This window comes from Paramisgurnus dabryanus, chromosome 3 (genome assembly GCF_030506205.2).
Source record: "Paramisgurnus dabryanus chromosome 3, PD_genome_1.1, whole genome shotgun sequence".
Lineage (NCBI taxonomy): Eukaryota > Metazoa > Chordata > Actinopteri > Cypriniformes > Cobitidae > Paramisgurnus > Paramisgurnus dabryanus.
In genome coordinates, this window is record NC_133339.1 from 4,004,100 (window position 1) to 4,031,678 (window position 27,579).

Here is a 27,579-nt window from a genome sequence, read left to right on the forward strand (position 1 = left end):
TGACAGTGCTTAAAGTTTTTTTTATTAGAAAATATAAAATCTGAATCTATTTTACTTTAAAATGCACTTTGATGGAGTCCTCACCACTAAAGTGAGAAAGTGAGCAATGTTTTTGTTGTGCAGGATGAAAGTCGCTACAACATTTTCTTTATGAGACAAAAATTACACTGAATTTATGATGCAATATAAGAAACACAATTCTAAAATCATCTGTCTGATGATTTACTAAACAGTTATACAGATTTTTTAAAGGTTTTTTAATCATGGAGCAGACAGAATTAAAGAGACAATATAAATGTGTTTTTAAAAGCGTGAATTGATTAGATAGTAAGTGTCTTAAAAATCCAATCCATGTGTTTTTAAAATCCAAAATCATTTTACCATTGAGATACATTATGAGTAATTCTGAAAAACTTATAAGAAACCTCTAGATTAACAAGGCTTTCATGAAATACAGCAACTCCACTTTTCTTGTTGACATTTATACATTTCTTCCTTTTCAGCCCTTTCTTTTTCCAGCTGCTGTTTTAGTTCATGAATTATAGCTTTTAATTCTTCTTCCGTTTGCTTATTTGCAGACATCATTGTAAACTGGTCAATCAATTTACTGGTTCGTTGTTGTTGTTGTTTTTGTCTTAGTTGTTCCTTTAGCTCTGCTTCTCTCTGCCTGTAGTGTTTATTCCTCTCGTTCACTAATACGAATCGTTTCTCCCTCTCAGCAGCTTGGATTTGCATCTTTAACTCAGCTTCTCTTGGTATGTATTTTTGTAATTGTTGGTATGTCGTGTTAGAAAAGCACTGCCCATTGTTGTTTCTCACCATATCTTGGATCTTCTTGAGGAGTGTTGATACTTGTTTACGGTTTTGATCTTTATTGTTGAAAACATGATATCTGCCCCCACACTCATCAACTAAAGCTTTAAGAGATGGTGAAGCCTCTCTTACATAGTCAATGATACGTTTGTTTCCATCCAGATCGTCACCTCTTGTGAACAGGATCATTGTGTATTTATTGGAATCTCCATCAAAGACCTCCCGTATTTTCTGGACTGTTTTTTTCTCTTCATTGGTGAAACGACCAATCTTTAACACAAGTAGAAAGACATGAGGTCCAGGGTAGGCCAGGTCCATGCACTTGACTGCTTCCTCCTTAAGCTCTTCATCAGATAGCTCCGTATCACACCATCCAGGAGTGTCCACCACTGTGACTTCTTTATCTCCAACAATTTCAGTAGCTTTCTTACACTGCCTGGTCACTGACTTGAAGCTTGATTCTTGTTGAAAAACCTTCTTTCCAAGGATGGTATTTCCTGTGGCACTCTTCCCACATCCTGTTTTCCCAACCAGGATAATACGCACCTCATTTCCTAGGGAACAAAAATAAACTTTAACAAATAGTTCTTATAAATGTATGCTCTTACTGTTAATCCATTTCTGCTACAAACCTTCAGATTGTGGATCCATGTTCACTCCGTATGACAAAGAACCAGACAGGAGTGAGTTTATAAGGGCTGGGCTTGTTCCTTGTGATCTAAAACAGAAACTAATGGCGCTTTTCCATTGCATAGTACCCCACGGTTTAGTTTAGTTAGGGTCGGGTCAGCTTACTTTTGCGAGCTTTTCCATTGGGTGCAGTACGTAGTACCCGATACTTTTTTTCGTACCACCTCGGTTGGGGTTCCAAGCAACCCGAGCTGATACCAAACGTGATGCGAAAACACTGTAGATCACTGATTGGTCTGAGAGAATCGTCACGTCATCGCTATAATGTAAATATTAGCTTTAGCTTACTGCTAGCTTGCGCTGTCTCAAGCAAACATGTTGTTATCTGTGTTCTGCTATAAGTTTCTAAACACCCTTTTAGCGATAAAAAACATCCGCAGGTTGAGAATCCGGGACACCATAACAGTTTTTTCCAGACTTGCAGTTTGTGGCGGCACATTCACGACGTGCCCGTCCGCATTATATATGCTTAAATGCAACTTGAATGAGGCTCAGCGGAGCGCCGTCGACTGACGCCACGGGTCAGTGTTTGAACAGAAACTGTCATGTGAGACAGAGGTAGTTATAAACGCGATGTGCAAACATCTATTTGTGGTGGCCAATTTTAATTTTGTGGCAGACTGAGAAATAAATGAATGTATGGGAATGTACAACAACGCTCTCACGTGTATGATGTCACAGCAGTAGGCAGCGCAAATATAACGACACGCCTATAATCCCTCCCACTCCGAAGTGATACTAAACTCGATGGAAAAGCTAACCACGCCAAAGTGAGGTGAGCTGACCCGACCCAAACTAAACTAAACCGTGGGGTACTATGCAATGGAAAAGCGCCATAAGATACTGCAAGCACATCAAACTGACATATTGCCCCCATTAGAGCACAACACTGAACTGCATCTTACCATATACAGGTTAAACAACTATTCTTTGTGACTTTATAAGATAAAAAACTTTCAAAGTAATAAATAATAGGCATAGTCATTTTCATTGTTTTGAACCATGTATTCTTAAAATAAAAAGATAGACAATAAAAACTATATACATTTCAAATATACTTTTTAACAATATTAATTAAAAAAGTAAACAAATTACAAGCACAATTAAGCAAAATAGAAGAAACATTCAAACAGGGGCAGATCTAGAAAATTTTTTTTGAGGTGGTAAGGGGGTGTCATGAGAACTATGAGGGGTGGCAACACTGGTGAGCATCCTTGCATCATTCTCACGGATTCAAGAAATGATTCACATATTTGGTGTATATACTGGGGCACACAATTTTTATATTGGTCTGTAAAAATTAAATGAAGACTAATGTGTAATTGACTTTACCTAAACCTTATAGCTGTATTGGAAAGACAGATAAATTAAATGAGATGGTAAGGTATATTAAAGTTCTGCTACATTTATAGAGTTCTACTTAACCAAGTATAATTTACTAACCAACAATACAGATTATGCCTATGGATACATTTATATACAGTTATAAACATTTATTTTTGATAAATGTAAAATTTTCACGTTGTAAAATGTAATGATAGTGAAGAAACTTGAATGAATAAATGAAATTTATGTCTGTGCCTAAACCCTATTGCCATTTATTTGATGACTTTAAATTGTCCATTTCAGGTCAATAAAAATATTATACATTCATAAAATAGATTTTTTTTTCTTTGGAGAAATTTATATTTTCCATGTTGTACATATAATAAGACTAACGTTATTTGAATAAACAAGTGAAATTTAGAACATTTTAGATCAATTTAAATATTATACATTTATAAACAGATCCATTTTTTTCTTTGGAGAAATGTAAATTGTCCAGGTTGTATGCAATGGGTTGTACATAGCGCAAGCCAATTCAATAGACATCATAGCAGTTCCCTTTCAGTCGGTCACTACGACGTCACGTCGTGACCGACGAATTGGGAACTCGCTTAGAGAGACCAATCTGCTTCGTATACTACTAAAACGCCAATGAACTTGGCATTGAGATATTTGCATAATGCTGGCGCCGCCCCGCCAGGTGCCTTTATAAGCAGCAGGTGCAAATAGGGAAATTAGCTTTTTCGCTTCGAAAGCCGGCTTTATCTGCTACTGAGAAGCTACTTTACTCTGTTGGGATTTGATTGCTGAAGTTGGTTGAACTAGCAGTATCACAGCGGACGCTTCGCTTATTCCACGGCTCTACATCTGTTTATTGTTTTGAGTTTAGTGTGTGCGTTGCCTTCCTGTGCGCTCATCAACTAAGCATCTGAGTGAATTTCCCTAAAAGAGTGATACGAGAGAGCTTTGTGCCTTGTTAAAGGCAGCCACTCTCTCGTATATGCGGAGATCAGCGTCCTTTTCAGGATAGCTTTTCGCCCGTGCGATCTTGGATGCGAGAAGTATAAGGGTTCCAGTGACGGTCACGAGCGCTGTCTTCGTGCTCAGGCATCGAGCACTCCGGGGCTGCGTTCGTGGAGAGTTTCTGTTCTCTCTGTGAGAGCATAACCCTCTTGGATTGCGGAGACGACTGTCGTTTCTACGGGAACGCTGTCCGCGCCTTTGCAGTGCTGACGCCGCCATGGTGCGGCTGTCAAGCGCTCGCAGGGCGCCCTTCGCGTCACTACGCTGAGTAGGACGGAGGATGCGTCCTCCACCTACCGGCCCTCTCATCCTCAGCCGGTTGAGGCTCCAGTGGAGACTGCAGAGTCGTGTTCTACGATGTCTGCCGAATCCATTGTACCTCCTTCTGGTCCCGTCACTTCTGCAGCATCAGAGGGGTGTCCATTTTTCCTCCGAGGCAGAGTCGTTCCGGAGATGGCGGCCGTGCCCGCTCAAGCGGCGGAGACGGTAGAGTTGGAAAGGTTAACCCCTCTCCGCCCGAACCGTCCCGCCCACATGATTGGTACTTCGGAGCTGCTCGGGCCTCTCGGTCCTCTCCTCCTGTGCCTTTCTTTCCCGACGGCACGAAGAGCTGACGTGATTTGCGGCCGTCCGGCCGTTCAGCTTTCACCCCTCACCTCCTCGCCAACGGAGCCGCTAAGGGCGGGGACCCCTTCAGTGGAGCGGGATGCGTTCCTGGAGGGACCACCCAACCTTCCCTCCCGTGTTTGTAGACAGTCGTCCGGTTACGGACGCTGCCCGTCAGGCATGCCGGAGAGGCGGCTTCGGCCCTGCACGCAATAACGTTGCTGCAGGCTCACCAAGGATTTACGAGGGAGACCGCGACCTTCAGTCGTGCGATGTCCACCACAGTGGTTCAAGATCGCCACCTTTGGCTGTGTCTGGCTGACATGACGGACGCAGGCGAGAACAACTTCTTTAATGCTCCTGTCTCACAGACCGGCCTCTTCGGCGAGGCCGTGGAGTCGTACAGCTCCGCTGCGCAGACTGAGGCGATCTCCTAGGTCATGCCCCGGCGAAGGAAAGCTGCCCTTGGTCCACCACGCCGGCTCCTCAGTCTGCCTCTCGCCGTCGGCGTCCTGCGGCGACCACCTCCGTTCCCCTCCTCGGACCCCATCTCGGCAGCGCAGGGGAACCGGTCGTCAGCAGCTCGCCCCGCCCGTGAAATTCGGGAGTTTAAGTGGCCAGTGAAGGGCGACCCGGATTGGCAGAGGATCACTCTTCAGGAGATGTAGCTCCTTCCCCCGATAGAGGGTCGGGTGGAAAATCCTTGGTTTGCATATGTTCCACCGGCTGTTCGGCCGGTACCCACTTAACCACACATAAGAGTGCATTCCTCTTCCCTCTCTGGGTCTCCGGAGGATCGAGAGAGCCGTGAGCGGGTCCACACCAGCTCCCCTACCTCTCCTCTATCGCCAGCGGGTGACCTGAGGAGTCCGAGCTCTCCGCTGAGGAGACCGGACCACCAGCACCCTCATCGGAGTCTGCGCTCTCTCCGTAGAGGAGACCAGATGACCGTTACCCTCAGCGGGCTCAGGTCAGTGTCACACACACATACTGTAGATGTTTATGCTGTCACAGCAGACGCACCGGCAGTCCCACCTGTCTCGCTTCGCTGCCCCACCGCGGGTACTTCGGTAGTGTCGTTATTTCTCCTCGTACGGTGCCTGGGTGCTTGGCTTCAGTTCCCAGCCCGTTTCGTTGGGTTTTACGCACGATCCGCCTCGGTTACGAATCCGGCACTCCCCAAAATTCGGGCTTTCGTTTCACTGTGGTGAAAGCGTCCGATGCACATGTACTGCGTGCAAAAGTCGATATCCTGTTGGCGAAGGATGTTCGAGTGGTCCCTCTTACCGAGATGATGATGATAGGGTTTTTCCAGCCTTTATCTCATAGTACCCAAAATACGCGGCGGGTTACGATCGATTTGATTTACGCACCGGCTCTACGAAGGTGTTCTTTTTGGATGATAACGCCGAGGCTCGTATTTCAATATTCAGATCGGTTTGCAGCCTTAGACCTGTAAAGAAAGAGGGAAAGAGCAACTTTGCCCCGTGCAGAGGATCCTTTTTCTCAGTATGGAAATAAGACTCGATCGACTAATTGGCGTGTTTTATAAGAGCGCGCAACCTAGTCAGTTCTGACTTGCCTCGGTTTAATTCGAGGGAAGTACGCGGTCCCTTTGAAACAATTTCAGAAGCTCCTGGACATATGACAGCATGCTGCGGCTGTGACATCCGCCCGAGCTGCTTCATATGAGACCGCTTCAGCGTTGGCTTACGATCGAGTCTCGAGGAGAGCGTGGCACACCGACATACACCGTGTAAACATTACACCTGCGTGTCATCTCAATTTTTCCCCGTGGTAGACCCGGCATTTCCGATAGAAGATGTGCCCCTGAGGGGTCTCCTGGCATTCTGTATATTGCAATGCCCTCAGCACGGGATGATCAGCCACGTATGACGGGCTTGCAGTCTCAGGGGTGTGCATAGCACCCCAACTGCCGCGAGCGGTGCGCTGTATATCTGGGACTTGTACGCTCCGCTATGGAGATGCGAGGGAAGGATGTATTAGCCGACACCAATAACATTGCGACTGTTGCGTTATTTACCGTTAAGGCGGTTTTGCGCTCTCGTCACCTGTCGCATCTCGCTCGTCATCTCCTCCTTTGGAGTCAGAAGCATCTGAGGTCCCTTCGTGCCATTTACATCCCGGGTTCGCTCAATACAGCGGCAGACGCGCTTCCCGAGCTGCGCCCCCAGCGAATGGCGACTCCACCTCCAGACGGTCCAGCTAATTTGGAAGAAGTTCGGTTGTGCGTAGATAGATCTGTTTGCGTCGCCGGACGATACCCACTGTCGCCTATTTTATTCACTAACCGAGGGCAGCCTCGGCGTGGATGCGTTGGCACACAGCTGGCCGCGGGGGGTGCGTAAATACGCATTCCTTCCAGTGAGCTTTATTGCGCAGACACTGTGCAAAGTCAGGCAGGACGAGGAGAGCCTTTTATTAGTCGCCCCGTACTGGACTACCAGGAATTGGTTTTCAGAGTTAATGCTCCTCGCTTCAGCCCCTCCCTGATGATTTCCCCTGAGGAAAGACTTTCTTTCTCAAGGAAGGGGCACATTATGGCACCCGCGCCCCGACCTGTGGGATTTCCATGTATGGTCGTTGAGCGCGCGCAAGGTTTAGGTGATTTATCGCAAGTGGTATCTAACACCATCGACGCGGTTCGAGCACCGTCCACAAGACGGGCTTACGCGCTTAAAGAAAAACCTTTTTCGTCACCCGGTGCTCTTCGCAACGCGAGGACCCCAGAGAATGCCCATTAACATTGTGCTTTTATATCTTTAACATAGGTTAGATGGTAGGCTGTCCCTCCGCCATTAAAGTTGATATCGCCGCTATTTCTGCTCATCACTCTCTTATCAACGGCAGATCAGTTGGCCAGCATGATTTAATTATTACATTTTAAGAGGCGCTCGCAGGCTAAACCCCTCGCGCCCTCCCTCTTTCCTCCTGAGACCTGTGCGTGGTGCTGAAGCCTTCAGGTCTCCCTTTTGAGCCTTTGCAGTCTACGAGTCTGATGTTTTTATCAATGAAAACTCTGACCCTGATAGCATTGGCCTCCATGAAGAGAGTAGGGGATTTACATGCATTCTCTGTTGACGATTCGTGCTTTTAGTTTGGTCCTGCTGTCTCACTGAGACCCAGACCAGGCTACGTGCCCAAAGTTCCCACCACTCCCTTCAGAGATAAGGTGGTGAGCTTGCAAGCGCTGCCCCCGGAGGACGCAGACCCAACCATGGCTTTGTTGTGCCCCGTACGCGCACTGCGACTCTACGTGGTTCGCACGCAAAGCCTCAGGACCTCAGACCAGCTCTTTGTTTGTTATGGTGGCCAGCAGAAAGGGAAAGCTGTCACTAAGCAGAGGATGTCTCATTGGATAGTTGATACTATCGCCCTGGCTTATAATCTTCAGGGTATTGCTTGCCCCTTTAATTTGAGAGCGCACTCCACACGGAGTGTTGCCTCATCTTGGGCTTTAGCTCGTGGTTCCTCGCTAACAGACATCTGTAGAGCTGCTGGTTGGGCGACACCTAATACGTTCACTAGATTTTACAGTGTTCGTATCGAGCCTGTATCCTCTCGTGTTCTTTCCTCACCAGGGGGAGCACAGAGAGCAGTCTCGCAGGTCGGCTTGCAGCCTCCAACTGATGCTTCATAACTGTGTCAGTATGGAAGGCCTTCAGAACAAAAATGCGTAATGGTTTGAATTGTTCTTCCTCCGCTGCCTTGGCAGCCTTTGTTGCGGAGCATTGGCTGTCAGCCTTTCACTAGCTGTATCCTCGCGAACCTACGTGTCTGGCTCGGGCTCCACATTGTGTCCCACCGGGTTCCTTTGTGAGTATTTTTCCGTGGGGTTAATCCTACCAGCCCACGTTTCCCTTAGCAGAGCACTGCTTTGCTTACACAGCCACGGCTGTCTTTATTCCTCAACTACGGTTGACTTCGCCCACCATTAGCCCTTAAGACGGGCGGTGGCTTCCGCAGCGTTCCTATCCCGCTCAGGTAGGGCGCTTCCCAGTCGCTGGCACTTCTGTGGGGTTAAAGGAACATCTAGTGCCCGGCCTTCTGCCTTAAAACCTATCTCCTCCTCCTTAAGTGGAACCGGAGGGCTTTACGCAGACACTGGAAGAGGTCAGCCCCTAGTGGCGTTTTGGTAGGGATTCCCAATTCGTCGGTCACGACGTGACGTCGTAGTGACCGACTGAAAGGGAACGTCTCGGTTACGGATGTAACCCTCGTTCCCTGAAGGAGGGAACGGAGACGTCACGTCCCGTCGCCACAGGGCTGCTCCCTGCTGTTTATCGTCCGGTCACTTTCTCCCGGCTTTCTCAGCGAAAAGAAGCTAATTTCCCTATTTGCACCTGCTGCTTATAAAGGCACCTGGCGGGGCGGCGCCAGCATTATGCAAATATCTCAATGCCAGGTTCATTGGCGTTTTAGTAGTATACGAAGTAGATTGGTCTCTATAAGCGAGTTCCCAATTCGTCGGTCACGACGTGACGTCTCCGTTCCCTCCTTCAGGGAACGAGGGTTACATCCGTAACCGAGACGTTTCTCAATATTTCTTTCTCTGGGTAAGAGATTGTACTTTTAAGATTATTTTAGGTGAGATTATGTAAGGAATAATTGATTAGGGCCATTGAACACAGCGTAAGTGCATTATTTTCGAATAATTCAAAGGACCGGAGTCAATTATTCCGTTTATACCACAGTTACCAAAAACATTGCTCTGGTGCCTGTTTTTAAGACTTTTAACAAGTTAGGTGTGCGTTTATTGAAAAATAATCAACACCCATTAAACATTTCTCAGTCAATCAGAATAAAGCATTCAACAGATCCGTGGTGTAAACATGTACAATCTTTAAATCTACAGTCGATTGGTAAAGATTATATTTAAATTTTTACATTTTTGATTTCGGAATTGTGAGTTTCAGGCACGACAAGTGGGTGCCAGCTCTTGTTTACCCAATTAATGAGCCTCATCTTGGCCACTCCTTAAAAACCCTGGTTTTGATAGTTGTGTCTAGTGGTCAGTGCCAGACTGGGACAAAAAATCGGCCTGGCATTTTACTAGAATCACAATCTTTGTGCAACATTGACTATGTAAACCCACTCAAAGCCATATAATGATTAACCCTCTGGGGTCCGACCATTTTGGGAGACTGTCAGAGGTTCTGACATGCTCTTACATTTGGTCTTTTTTGAGTTGCTTTAAAACATAATAATGGCAAGTGTCTCATACCACTGCGTTCAGCGCAAACTGGGCTAAAATATTATATGAGCTACATGTATGTACATGTTTGTATTTTTGAGAGAAAAATGTTTATGTGTGATTTTAAAAGCAAAACTTTTAAGTCACTGATACAAGTCCACAAAACCCATACTAAACATGTTTTAACAAGACTTTTCTAAACAGAATCTAGTAGTCTAGAGTTTTTTCTTTAAAATGATGTGAAAATCATCACGCCTACTTATTCACATAAAACAATATATTGATTTAGAAATTGTAAGACACTTTTTTGTTTATAGAGGGGCCGTATGCGAGAAGGATTGATTGATGGCTAGCAAACAAAGACTTGCGTAATGAGCTGCATAATGAGACAGGAATGTCGGGAACTACAGTAAAGAATGTGAGGACAAATGTATACATGTTTGTTTGAGGTTTATTAAGAAGTTAACAATATAATCAAAATAGAAATGATGGTCAGTAGTAGGGGTGGGCTATATGACCAAATTCTTCTATCACGATAGGATTAATTTTATATCATGATAACGATATGTATCAGGGTAGAGTTTTTTATGTTTTAATAAGGTTTAAATCTTTAATACCTAGAAATGTTTAATAGAAATGTTCATAATTCTCACAAAAAACCTATACAAGCATAGAAAGAAGATAATAACAAACAAAACACAAGCTCTCTGAAGATAAACAGTCAATGATATAAGAATGATAATAAATAATTATGCATGCATGTATGTATAGGCCTATTTTTTTTTTTTTATTTAAGGTAGAAAAGTGATTTAATCAGGAGCAGTGAGAGTGTTTCTCTCAATGCTGTTTGATTACCACGAGTGACAGACAGGAGCAAAATTAGGTAACTTCCCCTTTAAGACCAAAGTCCGGATCCAATACACTGTTACACATGCGCTTTCTCTTTTAGCTGTTTACTTTCTCTAAAGACCTAACTGGTCATGTTTATGAGGATGCTTGCAAAGACGGGAATTTTGACGCATATGTGTATTTAAGGCCAATAAAGCGGAAAAATGCTCACGAACTTAATGAGCAGCGGTCGCTCGACTTGCGCGCTCCTCACAGACAGAAAGAGCAGCGGTTGGGCGACTTGTCCGCTCCTGACACACAGAAAGAACGAATGCATACAGATATGTTGTCTGTGTTTCAATGGCTTAAAATAACTTGTTTTAAAACTGCAGTGCTTAAATACCTGTACAAACGGATGTAACATCTGACTGGACGTCCACTGGAGGTCTCTTCAGTCTGGGTCGTTAACGGTTTCATGCTGTGACCCTAGAATGAGTTTTGTCACCAGGTCTGCTCGGACGCTTTCATCAGAAGATCCTAATCTCCTGATAACACACATTTCCAGACCTATCGACTCTCTCTCTGGCTGTTTTATTGTGCCAATCTAAGCAAATTAACACCTCAAAGCAAACTTCAAACCGTGAGCAGAGACGAAGCAGCCATGACACAAAAATGTGTCTGTCTAAGATCACAGTTAAGACCAAAATAAATTGGTTTAAATTGTATATATTATATATCCTTGTATTGCATGTTTGTATCTGTAATGAACCACTTTCTTGTAACACTATAGGGATGCTTTGTTCATTTTAGCATGTCTCATAATTCACATTCATGAGATTACTATTTTATGTGTGTTTCAAACCATACCTTGTTTACACTCTTAATAATCCCCTTTTCCTTTCCTGATCAATGATGTGCATCATCTTACCATAACTGATATCAAACTTGTTAAATATTAATCCAAATTATTATTTAACAAAATCTTTAGCATAGTCCATCTATGCAAATGAGTCTGGTAAAACAAAGACAAAGTTTTCCTACTCTATCAACACCCTTTTGGATTGGTCATCTGAACTTCAAAGGGGTTGGTCTAAACTCAGGTTAAGAGGCCTGCACCCCAATTCATCGATGCTCACAGCACACAGCTCACGCACAGCACGCCAAGCGGCTGCTCAACAGCGAGGCCACGGCGCCCAGCCGGGCTCGCTGTGAGACCTGTCCCTCTCTTGGATAGTTTTCACGGGCACCCTGACACTTGGACAAACTTTAACAAATTGGACAAATTAATCGCCACAGATTAACCAGACCGACGGATTAACCCAAAAAGGAACAACTCCTACGGACACCTCCAAGGACTCCGTCACGTGATCACAAACTCAGGAACTCTCTTCCTCGCATACGCGCCCATACAGCTGGACGTACACACGTGCCTCACAAAAGCCAAACGCAAGTATCGCTTGTTCATTCGCTGTAAAAAGTTATTGCCCCTTTTAATTAAGGTGATTCTTAGAGTTCTGATGATTTGTGCAGAAGTTAAGTCTATAGTGATATTGCCCTTCTTTTACTCTCTCTTTCTTTCTCTCTCTCTTAATTTTCCATTCTTTCTCTTTCATATATGTTTCTTGTTTGTTGTTTGTATGTATAGTTAGTCTTGTGTGTTTTTGTAGTGTAACGTAGTTTAATAAACCGGTTTTGCATTTCACAATTGAATTGTTTCTGTGTTCAATGCTTATGAAATAAATGTCACTTAATCTGCCGTTAAGATCTTAAAGCTACATGCTTAAAAATACTTTATAGCAGTAAGAATGTTATTTTCTAAAGGCCACAGAATTAACTTCTTAAATGTACAATTATAAGTATTTGCTGGACAAATACATTAATTAATTGTTATTATTATTCTGCTTAATCAGTTTAAAATCTTAATAATTTGTATAATTAATTAGTTAATTGTACATATTATTCCATTTGAGCTAAATATGGGAATTTCCCAAAATTCCCTTAAATTCCCTTAGTGTTTCGGTCGGAGGTTTATAGTGTTTTAAATAACGCCATTCTCCTCCTCCCGCTGATTTCTACACGGAGCGTGACGTTGGCGCGTAACCTCGATAGAAACGATAGTCCAAAATCTCTACCGGTTGACAAATTTCTACCGGTTAATTATGTCTACCGGTTTATCGCCCACCCCTAGTCAGTAGGACATTTTCAGTTTATTTGGAAACAAACTCTATTCAAAAACTTAACTTGTATAATAATTAATAATAATTCCTTACATTTATATAGCGCTTTTCTCAGTACTCAAAGCGCTTTACATATGAATGGGGGAATCTCCTCAACCACCACCAATGTGCAGCATCCACCTGGATGATGCGACGGCAGCCATATTGCGCCAGAACGCTCACCACACACCAGCTTATTAGTGGAGAGGAGACAGAGTGATGTAGCCAATTAGTATGAAGGGATGATTAGTAGGCCAATGGGCAAGTTTGGCCAGGATGCCGGGGCACACCCCTACTCTTTTTCGAAGGACATCCTGGGATTTTTTAATGACCACAGAGAGTCAGGACCTCGGTTTAACGTCTCATCCGAAGGACGGTGCTTTTTGACAGTATAGTGTCCCCATCACTATACTGGGGTGTTAGGACCCACACAGACCACAGGGTGAGCACCCCCTGCTGGTCTCACTAACACCTCTACCAGCAGCAACCTGGTTTTTCCCAAGTGGTCTCCCATCCAAGTACTGACCAGGCTCAGCCCTGCTTAGCTTCAGTGGGCAAGCTGTCTTGGGCTACAGGGTGATATGGCTGCTGGCGTATAAGAAACTGATAAACAACAGAACTGTAAACTTCATGTGGCTCATGTTACCATATAACTTTGTCCAAAAGGTGTTTTTCCACTTCATAGTTTTGTACTGATAAGAGGGATGCAGACCTGTAAGAGAGTTATAAACAGCTGTTAGCATAAATTGTCCACAGAAATACCCTTACACATAACTGATGGGTAAATATTGCTGATAGTACATTCATATAAACTCTCTATCATGTACATAAACTAAATTCAGATCTCAAAGAAATCTCAAATAAACATCTGCAGTGATTAGTTATATAAAAAGCTGTTTTCAGATGACTGTTTTCAGATGCCCATCCCCTTATCGTCTTCTGCTTCTGTTTTAAACGTGTTTCTGTAAGCGAGTATGAACTTTAAAAACACATTGCATATGGCTTCCATGTGCGCGAGCTCACGTCTCAGTGTAACGCGGCGCTCATAAAAACGGTGTCGCGTGTAAAGCGACATGTATGGAATTACCTTGCATGTAAACAATATGGAATCATTTTACAGCAAATCCCCGCAGTGCAGCATTACTCAAACTGAATACAAAAGTGAATAACTGTGTCTAAAGCACTATTCGGACGGGATTAGTTTTCAAAACAAAGTTTGAGTTTCAACGTGTCCCCCAGGACGTCTGTGATTTATGTACCGATTCGGACGGGATTAAAATGATGCAGGCTATTCCAGAGATGGGAGTGTCTGTTTCATGCATTTGGGCGTTGCAGTAGCACGTGCTCTGGATACGCGTGTTTGTAATGTTTAATATTTTGCTTTAAATGTAATTTATTAATTTAATTTTAACAAATCAAAATAAAATATACGAATCCTACTAAAATGTTAGCCTACGTGTTTTATATAACTGTCTGCTTATAATAAACACAAAGAAATGAAGAAATAATGATTAATAAAATGTATTATCTTTATTAATTAACATTACCATTCCGGAGTTGAACAACTTTGAACGGAGTTTCTTATAACGTTAATGATAGTACAGTGGCCAGTCTTAACAGTGTATGATATTTAGCTCGTCTTGATTTATTTATTTATCTTATTTTGCTGAATGCGAAAAAACATTCATATCTGAATGAATGGAACTCAGGAAATACAATATACGCGCATTAGTAAGACCTTACGGCAGATCACGTCGGCCAAAACACGTAATGAACCGCGTTTTCAAAAGATATTGTGGGCAAACACAGACATTTGCATTCGGACGGGATTCAATTTCTCAGAGGACCTCTGAGTTCGGCGAAAAACAGTAAGTAAATTGCTCTGGAATTCTTACGGAGGTCATCAGAGAAAAACACAGACATGGCCGATTCGGACGGGATTAAAAACACAGAGGACCTCTGAGAAGCACGATTTTCTCAGAGGTCCCCCTGTAAAACTAATCCTGTAAAGTCTTTAAATCTGATAAACTTTACGCTTTGTTTATTATGGTTTGAACCGCTCGTCTGTTGATTTCCATGTCAACAGCGGGTACCACCTGTGGGCGTGACCGAATTAAAGATAATGAAGTCAGCCAGGAAAAACGGTACTCTCTTTACTTCAATGCAGATTATATAAACCGGCATTATTTGTTTTCGATTAGCTTGTTTAAAAGTAGACATTTCAGGCTTTTCTTTGGATATGTGTATCATGTTTGTGTGACGGGTATTCGCGGAGTTTCAATTGATTTTTGTAACGTGTTTTGAGAGACACCTTGCGGAGACAGAAATGCCTGGATGCACACCCTGTTTATTTTCTTTATTTGACATAACACAAAGATCTGTTGTTATTGTGAATGAACACACATTAAAGAAGACTCTTTACCGCTTCAAATGATGTCAAACACGTTAGTGTATGATTATTAATGATGGAGTATTTTAAGTTGATTCTGCCATGATAAGGAAAAACGCAGCGTCGCATTTTTGGTTTATTGACGGTTTCAGCAGTAACAACATAAACAAGCAGCTGTTGTGGTCCGCAGGTAACTTCCGGTAAACTCCGCTAAGAATAAATAACAACAAAGTTCTTTAAACTTAGTTTATTTATATAACAAGCAAAAAACAACACATAGATTACATAGGAAACCAAAACATTAGTTATTTTCGACTAGGCATTTTGTGATGAGAGCCAGCATGGCTCCCTCTGCTGGCCTGCAGAGGCTTCTCCCATACATCACCCTCAGGACTTCATTACCCATCATCCCATGCACTAGTCTTATCAGCACCACACCTGTTTCCTGTTTTTATAATTACCTGGACTATATAGCTAACTCAGAACTCATTCACTTTGCGAAGTATTGTTAGCCTGTCTGCATACCGAGCGCTTATCCCGTTATCCTGTTCTGTGTCTTTCTGTTTTTGACCCGTGCCTGTTTATTGTTGATGATTGTTTGCTGCCTGCCCTGACCTTTGCCTGGATATATTGACTACTGTTTTTGGATTGCCTATGCTGTGTTCGTTTGCCTGGTTGTTGACCTTAGCCTGTTTGTGGATTACTCTTCAATAAACCTGCTTTTGGATCTAACCCGTTTCACAGTTCATGACAGAATACTTCGCCACACAAGATTCAGCGGTTTACTTCATCCACTCCGGTCGATTTTTTCTACACCAGCCATGGAACAATCAGCCAAATCCAAACTCAACTTTTCAGGTATTTGCCATAACCCATTTCAGAATTACCCACCCAATATTGACCCAGGAACTTTGTTGCTAGAACTACGCCAAGGAATCCGCCCGATAGAGGAATATGTGGAGGAATTCCTAAATCTAAGCTATCGAGTGAACTTTGGCGATTTAGCTCTGAAAGACTTTTTCTTTTTTGGCTTGAATGACCATTTACGCTACCTCATGCCCAACAGTCGGGAAATTGGGTCTTTTCAGGACTTTATTGACTTTGCATTGTTGTTGAGTGGGTCCTCCTTCACTGTGGGTGAAGTGGAGGTGGACGCCACTCCTAAACATTTTTTGGGGGGGGGCAGTAGGCATCAGGCTCCATGGGCTGGGCAGTCAGATCACCCACAGACGCCTGTATGCACTATGTTTATTCTGTCCAGTCCTGTCCTTGCCATGTCTATTTTGCCAAAGCCAGTAGAAGCCATGCCTGTCTCCGTTCCTAAAATGGCCGCCACCATGTCTGTCCCTGTTCCTAAAATCGATGCCACCATGCCCTTTATCTATGTCCAGGATGGCAATCAGAAGAACACCTTTCTCTAAGAGGGCCGCCAGGCCTGCACCAGTTCCCAAAATGGCCGCCGCCATGATTGCACCTGTTTTCAAGATGGCTATTGCCATACCTCCACCTGTTATCAAGAGGGCCATTGCCATATCTACACCTGTTCCCCAGAGGGCCGTTGCCATACCTGCACCTGTTATCAAGATGGCTCCTGCCGCACCTGAGCCAGTTCACAAGATGGCTGCTGCCGCACCCGAGCCAGTTCACAAGATGGCTGCTGCCGCACCCGAGCCAGTTCACAAGATATGGCAGCCGCACCCGAGCCAGTTCACAAGATGGCTGCCGCCACATCCGAGCCAGTTCACAAGATGGCCGGCTCTACAGTGTTACTGGTGAATTTCTGGAACAAACGGCTAGTCTCGAGTCTGGTGGACACTCCACTGGTGTCAGTGCGGGCAGCTAGTGTTCCTAGTGGGGTGGTCTTAAGTACAGTGGTCTCCAGATTCGTGGAACCTATGGTGCCCGAGGTATGTTCTTTGACTTCTGTGTTTCTGGTATTTGCTATGGCTCTGTGGTGTGTGTGGTCTGCTTTCTGCTCTACTGTTCCACAAGAGGTCTCTCAAGGCCATGAACCTGAGTCTCCGGAACTTCCTGTCATGGCTGAAAGGTCTGAACCTGAGTCTCCTGAACTTCCTTCCATGGCTGATAGGTCTGAACATGAGTCTCCGGAACTTCCTGTCACGGCTGAAGGGTCAGCTAACATGGTCACCCCCCATAGATATGTACACTAGATGTCGCCTTGGCTAAGGCAGTTCATTGGACCGAATGCGTCAACTAGAGCCGCCATCTTGAAACAGGGGAATCCTGCATCAGCGTCATTGTAGGCAATGGTGTAACCGAAATAAAATCACCATAAATCGTCATGAACGTGTTTTTCGTGGTTTTCTTTTGGTTTGTTTCAACAGTCAGACATGTATTTAGCATTTAATTCAGAAAAAAATAAAAGTTTTGATTTTATGAAAATGTACTTTTTCTAACTGTATTGCATAGTGCTAGTAGCCCTAACATCCATGCGCAGCACAAAAGTCCGGCATCGTTCATGAATTCGAAGTACAGGCGGAGATAGCAGCTTTACCTAGATACTTCCTATGACAAGACCCCTGATCTAAGATGGCGGCGGTTTTGACGAATGCTCAGAGCCCCAACCTATTTCAGAATTACACACCCAATATTGACCCAGGAAGTTTGTTGCTAGAACTACGCCAAGGAAACTGCCCGATAGAGGAATATGTGGAGGAATCCCTTAATTCCTTAATAATAGCCGGTTTGTGGATTACTCTTCAATAAACCTGCATTTGGATTTAACCCGTTTCACAGTTCATGACACATTTGTTCAAGAGATCAGTTTAGCAACTAGTCAGACCATTAAAAAAACCAAACCAGAAGAAAACTTTGTATCCAGACGTGTATCGCGTCAGCGTATGTGCGTCCGATGAAACCGTCTATAAGAGCTGACACGTGACATTAGAATAATATAATGCAAGCACTGTAAAAGGCTTCGGAGATTTTAAAAATCTGCTAATCGTCTTAACCAGTATACACAACCATTCTGACCACCTTAAAATAACACTGAGACCTGTTTGTTACAATGTAGTCGTAGTCATGCGGCAGAGCCACGGGTGCAATTACAGTGTGAGCAGAATTATCAGGTACATTAATATTTTGATCACTTTTTTTCTGTACACCTTTTACCAATTCAAAACCACAGCAATCTTACAACTACCATTAATTTTCATCCTATTTTTTGTGACCCTGCCGCCCCAGTTGACATTTCTAGTAGTCTATTGGTCAAATATTAAATAATGAATTTTCTTTGTTAAACCTTTTTTTGGCAGATATATTTTAAAGCAATGAGTGAAACGTTTGTTTCTCCTCATTCTTAATAAATTACAAAATAAAGCAATAAACCCCAGGATGCAGTGGGTTACCAGTGCATTTTATAACAGCTTAGGGGCGTTGTTAGGCTGTTATAAAATGCACTGGTAACCCACTGCTTCTTGGGGTTTATTGCGTTTATAAAACGGTTACTTCATATGCATAACGTTAGTGGGATTTTATAAAATAAAACACAAATAAGTTGTAATTATATTAGTACAAATATTACTCTTCCGCCAAACAAAGTAGTTCCTCAGAATCAAGTGTGGCTGCAACAGAGCGCAGATCACAACCAACAGAGATGCAGCAAAGACACAATGAAAATATGATTTAAGACTGTGGTGTTTATTTTATAAACCAACATTCATGTAATTTATACATTAACATTTATATTGTGCAACTGTTGAAGTGATGATCAAATATGCTTGGAAGCATGCTGAACTCTTTCCCCGTCAGCGTTTTTTTTAAGTTGCCACCCAGTTTTAGTTTAATGCCTTGCAGAAAAATGTATCTTCTTTAAATAAACATAAAATATCAAATGAAAGAACAGACCATCCGCTTTCAAACAAAAACAAACAAAAAAAGGTTTCATCCTACCTTCATTTGTTCTCTTATCACCTCTCAAATTTTTTAGCTAAAAGCGGAGATAATTCCATTTTTGTGAAGAACTTTTGTAAGAGATCAGATTCAGAGCCATGATGAAAACACGCTGTTTTCAGTGTTGAGTGAATGCGTCAGTGTTTAAGTTGGGTAAGATTGCCACCCGGTGGATAATAGCAGATGTATGAACTTGATTTATAATATCCTCAGACAACGTTTTCTCTTTATCGACGAGATGACTCAACAATATGTATTGACATTTATCTGGATATCGCTATTAATTGTGCAATTGTAGACAAATTAAAAATATGATTAAAGACTGTGGTATTTATTTTCATAAATCAGTACGCAGCAACAGTGGCGCAGTGATACTTATGTAATGTGGTCTGAACCGTGGGGTTACCTGTGTATTTTATCACGGCTTAGAACGCGTTTCAACCAATCAAAATGAAGAACCAGAACTGCCCGTTTTATAAGGGACCTTTTACAATGTAAACTATACTATACATTCTGTAAATAAAAGACATCTTAATTATCAGTTTACATATTAAAACCCCTCAATTCTATCAATACTCACCTGCATAAATTGACTTATTTGTGTATGTTTGGATGACTTGCTCTGTGTTTCCAAGTCTGGTATTACAGAACAGAACCAGGGGCCGGATTCACGAAAACATTCTTAAGACAAAAAATAAGAAAGTTCTTAAAATAAATTATAAGAAGTGCGTAAGAATGTTCCTAAGTGCAATTCTCAAACATATCTTAAGTTCTCAATTTTTTTCTTAAGAATATCTTAAATTTGTGTCTTAAGAATAAATGACAAGCTTTTAAATGAATTAAGATACCCTGCTACTGAGGTAACAATACACTTATCCATTAATCTTTTGACTACCTTGCGATCATTATCGCGATACAAACGAGTGATGCATTAAGACTACTACAGGATGTTATTCGCTGTTGTAACAGAGGCCAGCTAGTATTAAGGCGGTGCGGTGCGTAAATAAAATTCCATAATGTTCCAATCGGTCCGTCATGCGGGTCGAGCGCTCTGGGTGTGCGTGCTTCACTCTCCGTGCCCACGGCTTTCGTCTCCCGCGACACGCGCTCACGCCTCAAGAGACGGACGCGGAGGGTGAAGCGTGCCTGCGGTTTCGGTGCCCTCGACTCGCATGGCGGAGCGATTACCGGTTCGCCTCTCGCTTAGAGCGACTTTTAGCTGTTAAGTAATTTCACAATGAATGTAGGCTATTACGGAGGAAGTGAAATGTTTGCTAATATTATCACTGATACTTATTTGTGTTTCATGAAATATTACTGAGTAAGCCATTAAACTTCATTATATGAGTGTGGAATTCCACTTTAAACTAATCTATGTGAAGTAAACTGATTAAATTGCCATTTCAGACTACAAAATACAACATGTCACATTTAAAACAATCACATTAACTTATAAAACATCTTACATTTTGAGATTTGAGACTACTGTATGGTTATCCTAACTTTAAGATGTTATTTAAGACAGTTTATTTTTCGAGAATTGGAATTCTGCTTAAGTTTTTTCTTAAGAACATACTTAAGGAAAAAAATAAGAACTTTCTTAACTCTTTCACCGCCAGCGTTTTTAAAAAAAGTTGCCAGCCAGCGCCAGCATTTTTCATGATTTTCACCAAAGTTTAATGCCTTCCAGAAAATGTTCCTCTTTAAATATATAAACATACAATATACCAAATGAAAGAACAGACCCTCTGCTTTCAAACAAAAAAAAAACGTTTCATCCTACCTTTAGTGGTTCTTTTGCAATCAGCTTTTGAATATGGGTAGGTTTTTGCAAAAACACCATATTTTGAGCAAAAAGCAGAGATAATTCCATTTTTATGACGGACTTTTCATAGAGATCATATTCAGAGCGATCTTTAAAACAGACACGGACATGCAGCAGCTTGCCATAGGGCAATACTTCCGGGTTTAAAAAGTTGCGGAAGGGCGCCACCTGGTGGATAATAGCGGTATTGCGGAAAGACGGAATATCTCGTCATTGGCGGGGAAGCGTTTTCTCTTAATTGACGAGATATCTCGTCAATGGCGGGGAAAGAGTTAAGAAGCTTTTTTGAGAATACAAAATATTCTTAACTTTTTTCTTAAGCTTGAATTTCAGATAAAAATTGCAGTTAAGAAGATTTTTCTTCTTAAGAATGTTTTGTGAATCCGGCCCCTGGTCTATAACCACAATAGAGAGTGAAAAAGACATAATTTCTATTCTGTTACAGAAAATTGTTTCCATTTTTTAAAACAAAAGATAACTAATAAAACACAGAAAACCTGTTTGGGGTTACATATTTTTATAATTTGCAACTGTCCTTATTGTCTCCTAGATCTCTTATTGTTTTAGATAAAGGAACACACCCAGTTCTTATAATCTCACGCAACCATTGAGCTATTTATGATCAACAACACAAAAGCAATTATTCTTACAGGTATCTATACAAAATAATAAAAAAATGTTTACATGAAGGTGCACATACATATTGAAAAATAAAAGGCATCTTAATTATCAGTTACCATTTAAAAAAAAATCACAACACTATCAATACTCACCTGCATTCATTTACTTATTTGTGCATCAATAAATATACATGTTTAGTTGATTTGCTTGCGTGAATGTTTGTGTGCGTGCATGCGCGCTTGTTAAACCTATTAGCCATGGGTGGCAAGAAACAAACTGACAGACAAAAAACTTTCCCTTCAATGAGAATCCTGGGTCTCTTATTGATGCTGCTGCTGCTACATTCTGGGAATTGTTACGCAGTTTACAAGATAAATTTTACTCCGATAAATGACAGTGCTTAAAGTTTTTTTATTAGAAAATATAAAATCTGAATCTATTTTACTTTAAAATGCACTTTGATGGAGTCCTCACCACTAAAGTGAGAAAGTGAGCAATGTTTTTGTTGTGCAGGATGAAAGTCGCTACAACATTTTCTTTATGAGACAAAAATTACACTGAATTTATGATGCAATATAAGAAACACAATTCTAAAATCATCTGTCTGATGATTTACTAAACAGTTATACAGATTTTTTAAAAGTTTTTTAATCATGGAGCAGACAGAATTAAAGAGACAATATAAATGTGTTTTTAAAAGCGTGAATTGATTAGATAGTAAGTGTCTTAAAAATCCAATCCATGTGTTTTTAAAATCCAAAATCATTTTACCATTGAGATACATTATGAGTAATTCTGAAAAACTTATAAGAAACCTCTAGATTAACAAGGCTTTCATGAAATACAGCAACTCCACTTTTCTTGTTGACATTTATACATTGCTTCCTTTTCAGCCCTTTCTTTTTCCAGCTGCTGTTTTAGTTCATGAATTATAGCTTTTAATTCTTCTTCCGTTTGCTTATTTGCAGACATCATTGTAAACTGGTCAATCAATTTACTGGTTCGTTGTTGTTGTTGTTTTTGTCTTAGTTGTTCCTTTAGCTCTGCTTCTCTCTGCCTGTAGTGTTTATTCCTCTCGTTCACTAATACGAATCGTTTCTCCCTCTCAGCAGCTTGGATTTGCATCTTTAACTCAGCTTCTTTTGGTATGTATTTTTGTAATTGTTGGTATGTCGTGTTAGAAAAGCACTGCCCATTGTTGTTTCTCACCATATCTTGGATCTTCTTGAGGAGTGTTGATACTTGTTTACGGTTTTGATCTTTATTGTTGAAAACATGATATCTGCCCCCACACTCATCAACTAAAGCTTTAAGAGATGGTGAAGCCTCTCTTACATAGTCAATGATACGTTTGTTTCCATCCAGATCGTCACCTCTTGTGAACAGGATCATTGTGTATTTATTGGAATCTCCATCAAAGACCTCCCGTATTTTCTGGACTGTTTTTTTCTCTTCATTGGTGAAACGACCAATCTTTAACACAAGTAGAAAGACATGAGGTCCAGGGTAGGCCAGGTCCATGCACTTGACTGCTTCCTCCTTAAGCTCTTCATCAGATAGCTCCGTATCACACCATCCAGGAGTGTCCACCACTGTGATTTCTTTATCATCAACAATTTCAGTAGCTTTCTTACACTGCCTGGTCACTGACTTGGAGCTTGATTCTTTGTGAAAAACCTCCTTTCCAAGGATTGTATTTCCTGTGGCACTCTTCCCACATCCTGTTATCCCAATCAGGATAATACGCAGCTTATTTCCTAGGGAACAAAATTAACATTAACAAATAGTTCTTATAAATGTATGCTCTTACTGTTCATCCATTTCTGCTACAAACCTTCAGATTGTATATCCATGTTCACTCAGTATGACAAGAGAACCAGAGAGGAGTGAGTTTATAAGGGCTGGGCTTGTTCCTTCAGATCTTAAAGAGAAACTAAGATACTGCAAAGACATCACACTGACATATGGCCCCCATTAGAGCATAACACTGAACTGCATCTTTCCCTAAACAGGTTTTACAACTTCTCTTTGTGACTTTATAAGATAAAAAACTTTCAATGTAATAAATAATACAGGCATAGTTATTTTCATTGTTTTTGAACCATGTATTCTTAAAATAAAAAGATAGACAATAAAAACTATATACATTTCAAATATTGTTTAAAACAATACTTTTTAACAATATTAATTAAAAAAGTAAACAAATTACAAGCACAATTAAGCACAATAGAAGAAACATTAAAACAGGGGCGGATCTATAAAATTATTCATGAGATCTATGAGGGGTGGCAACACTGATGAGCATTATTCTCACAGATTCAAGAAATGACTCACATATTTGGTGTATACACTGGGGCACACAATTTTTTTTATTGGTCTGTAAAAATTAAATAAAGACTAATGTGTAATTGACTTTACCTAAACCTGATATTTTCCATGTTGTACATATAATAAGACTAATGTTATTTGAACAAACAAGTGAAATTTAGAACATTTTAGATCAATTTAAATATTATACATTTATAAACAGATCCATTTTTTTCTTTGGAGAAATGTAAATTGTCCAGGTTGTATGCAATGGGTTGTACATAGCGCAAGCCAATTCAATAGACATCATAGCAGTTTCTCAATATTTCTTTCTCTGGGTAAGAGATTGTACTTTTAAGATTATTTTAGGTGAGATTATGTAAGGAATAATTGATTAGGGCCATTGAACACAGCGTAAGTGCATTATTTTCGAATAATTCAAAGGACCGGAGTCAATTATTCCGTTTATACCACAGTTACCAAAAACATTGCTCTGGTGCCTGTTTTTAAGACATTTGACAAGTTAGGTGTGCGTTTATTGAAAAATAATCAAAACCCATGAAACATTTCTCAGCCAATCGGAATAAAGCATTCAACAGACCCGCGGTATAAACATGTACAATCTTTAAATTTGCCGTCGATTGGTGAAGATTATATTTAAAATTTTACATTTTTGATTTCGGAATTGTGAGTTCCAGGAATGACAAGTGGGTGCCAGCTCTCATTTACCCAATTAATGAGCCTCATCTTGGCCACTCCTAAAAAAAACCCTGGTTTTGATAGTTGTGTCTAGTACTCAGTGCTAGACTGGGACAAAAAATCAGCCTGGCATTTTACTAGGATCACAATCTTTGTGCAACCTTGATTATGTAAACCAACTCAAAGCCATATAATGATTAAGTAGAAAAGTATCAGAGCTGACACGTGACATTAGAATAATATAATGCAAGCACTGTAAAAGGCTTCACAGATTTAAAAAATCTGCTAATTGTCTTAACTAGTGTGCACAACTGTTCTGACCACCTTATGATAACACTGAGACATGATAAATGTTACAATGTAGTCGTATTCATGCGGCAGAGGCACGAGTGCAGTTACAGTGTGAGCAGAATTATCAGGTACATGAATATTTTGATCACTTTTTTTCTGTACACCTTTTACCAATTCAAAACCACAGCAATCTTACAACTACCATTAATTTTCATCCTATTTTTGTGACCCTGCTGCCCCAATTGACATTTCTAGTAGTATATTGGTCAAACATTAAATAATGAATTTTCTTTGTTAAACCTTTTTTGGCAGATATATTTTAAAGCAAAGAGTGAAACGTTTGTTTCTCCTCATTCTTAATAAATTACAAAAGGGACCTTTTACAATGTAAACTATATTATACAATCTGTAAATAAAAGACATCTTAATTATCAGTTTCCATATTAAAACCCCTCAATTCTATCAATACTCAACTGCATAAATTGACTTATTTGTGTATGTTTGGTTGACTTGCTCTGTGTTTCCAAGTCTGATATTACAGAACAGAACCAGGTCTATAACCACAATAGAGAGTGAAAAAGACATAATTTCTATTCTGTTACTGAAAATTGTTTCCATTTTTTAAAACAAAAGATAACTAAACTTAAAACACAGAAAACCTGTTTGGGGTGACATTTTTTATAATTTGCAACTGTCCTTATTGTCTCCTAGATCTCTTATTGTTTTAGATAAAGGAACACACCCAGTTCTTATAACCATTGAGTTATTTATGATTAACAACACAAAAGCAATTATTCGTACAGGTATCCATACAAAATAATAAAAAATTGTTTACATGAAGGTGCACATACATATTGAAAAATAAAAGGCATCTTAATTATCAGTTACCATATCAAAAACTCACAACACTATCAATACTCACCTGCATTCATTTACTTATTTGTGCATCAATAAATATACATGTTTGGTTGACTTGCTTGCGTGGATGTTTGTGTGCGTGCATGAGCGCTTGTTAAACCTATTAGCCATGGGTGGCAAGAAACAAACTGACAGCCAAAAAACTTTCCCTTCAATGAGAATCCTGGGTCTCTCATTGATGCTGCTGCTCTTGATTCAGAAGAACTAAAAACTTTGATTTGATCATTTCTGATGTACTGATACAAAACATTGTTGATCAAGACTAACCTGTATGCAGATCAGTGTATTTAAGCCATGGATGATACTTTACAATATGATAAGATAAATGACAGTGCTTAAATTGTATTTATTTTATAATTACATATACATTGTTAAAGGTTTTATTTATTAGAAAATATAAAATCTGAATCTATTTTACTTTAAAATGCACTTTGATGGAGTCCTCCCCACTAAAGTGAGAAAGTGAGCAATGTTTTTGTTGTGCAGGATGAAAGTCGCTACAACATTTTCTTTTTGAGACAAAAAATTACACTGAGTTTATGATGCAATATAAGAAACACAATTCTAAAATCATCTGTCTGATGATTTACTAAACAGGTTTTTTAAGGTTTTAAATCATGTAGCAACAGCAAGCATAGATAAAGAAACAAAATAAAAGATGTGTTTTTAAAAACGTGAATAGATTTGATAGTAAGTGTCTGTTTTTAAAATCCAAAATCATTTTATCATTGAGATACATTATGAGTCATTCTGAAAACCTTTTTAGAAACCTCTAGATTAACAAGGCTTTCATGAAATACAGCAACTCCACTTTTCTTGTTGAGATTTAAACATTGCTTCCTTTTCAGCCCTTTCTTTTTCCTGCTGCTGTGTTAGTTCAGGTATGTTTCTGCTTTCTTCTTCCTTTTGATTATTTGCAGACATCATTTTTCTGGTTCGTTGTTGTTGCTGTTGTTGTTGTTTTAGTCGTTGCTCTAGCTCTGCTTCTCTCTGCCTGTAGTGTTTATTCTCCATCATCAGTATTTCGCACCTAGCTTTTCTAGCTCGCTTCTCCCTCTCAGCAGCTTGGATTTGCTCATTTAACCCGGCTTCTCTTGCTTTGTATTTGTGTAATAGTTGGTATGTCGTGTTAGAAAAGCACTGCCCATTGTTGTTTCTCACCATATCTTGGATCTTCTTTAGGAGTGTTGATACTTGTTTACGGTGTTTATCTTTATTGTTGAAAACATGATATCTGCCCCCACACTCATCAACTAAAGCTTTAAGATCTTGTGTAGCCTCTCTTACATAGTCATTAATACGTTTGTCCTCCTCCAGATCGTCTCCTCTTGTGAACAGGATCATTGTGAATTTGATGGAATTATCACCAAAGATCTCCTGTATTTTCTGGACTGTTTTTTTCTCCTCATTTGTGAAACGACCAATCTTTAACACAAGTAGAAAGACATGCGGTCCAGGGTAGGACAGGTCGATGCACTTGACTGCTTCCTCCTTAAGCTCTTCATCAGATAGCTCCGTATCACACCATCCAGGAGTGTCCACCACTGTGATTTCTTTATCATCAACAATTTCAGTAGCTTTCTTACACTGCCTGGTCACTGACTTGGAGCTTGATTCTTTGTGAAAAACCTCCTTTCCAAGGATGGTATTTCCTGTGGCACTCTTCCCACTGCCAGTTTTCCCAACCAGGATAATACGCAGTTTATTTCCTAGGGAACAAAAATAAACATTAACAAATAGTTCTTATAAATGTATCCTCTTACTGTTCATCCATTTCTGCTACAAACCTTCATATTGTGGATCCATGTTCACTCCGTATGACAAAGAACCAGAGAGGAGTGAGTTTATAAGGGCTGGGCTTGCGATCTAAAACAGAAACTAAGATACTGCAAGCACATCA

The 27,579-nt window shown here is 40.7% G+C and overlaps 1 protein-coding gene across 1 annotated transcript; it reads right to left on the reverse strand.

Moving 5' to 3' along the window:
- On the reverse strand, positions 1 to 27,579 carry LOC135733754 (GTPase IMAP family member 8-like). Its single transcript, XM_065252544.2, has 8 exons — positions 27,467 to 27,579; positions 26,486 to 27,388; positions 22,310 to 23,221; positions 17,120 to 17,242; positions 16,877 to 16,999; positions 16,415 to 16,613; positions 1,446 to 1,531; positions 1 to 1,367 (listed from the first exon to the last, which is right to left on the reverse strand). The coding sequence occupies exons 1-8, from the start codon at positions 27,483 to 27,485 to the stop codon at positions 445 to 447; spliced, it is 3,288 nt and encodes a 1,095-aa protein (XP_065108616.1). The 5' UTR covers positions 27,486 to 27,579; the 3' UTR covers positions 1 to 444.

Excerpts from the sequence above, each read along its gene's own strand:
- LOC135733754 (XM_065252544.2), bottom strand. Across the intron at positions 23,222-26,485 it reads ATCTCAACAAGAAAAGTGGA|GAAATAAGCTGCGTATTATC; the intron begins GTTGCTGTATTT and ends TTTGTTCCCTAG. Across the intron at positions 17,243-22,309 it reads ACAAGAAAAGTGGAGTTGCT|CTGACCCTTCAGCCGTGACA; the intron begins GTATTTCATGAA and ends TGACCATGTTAG.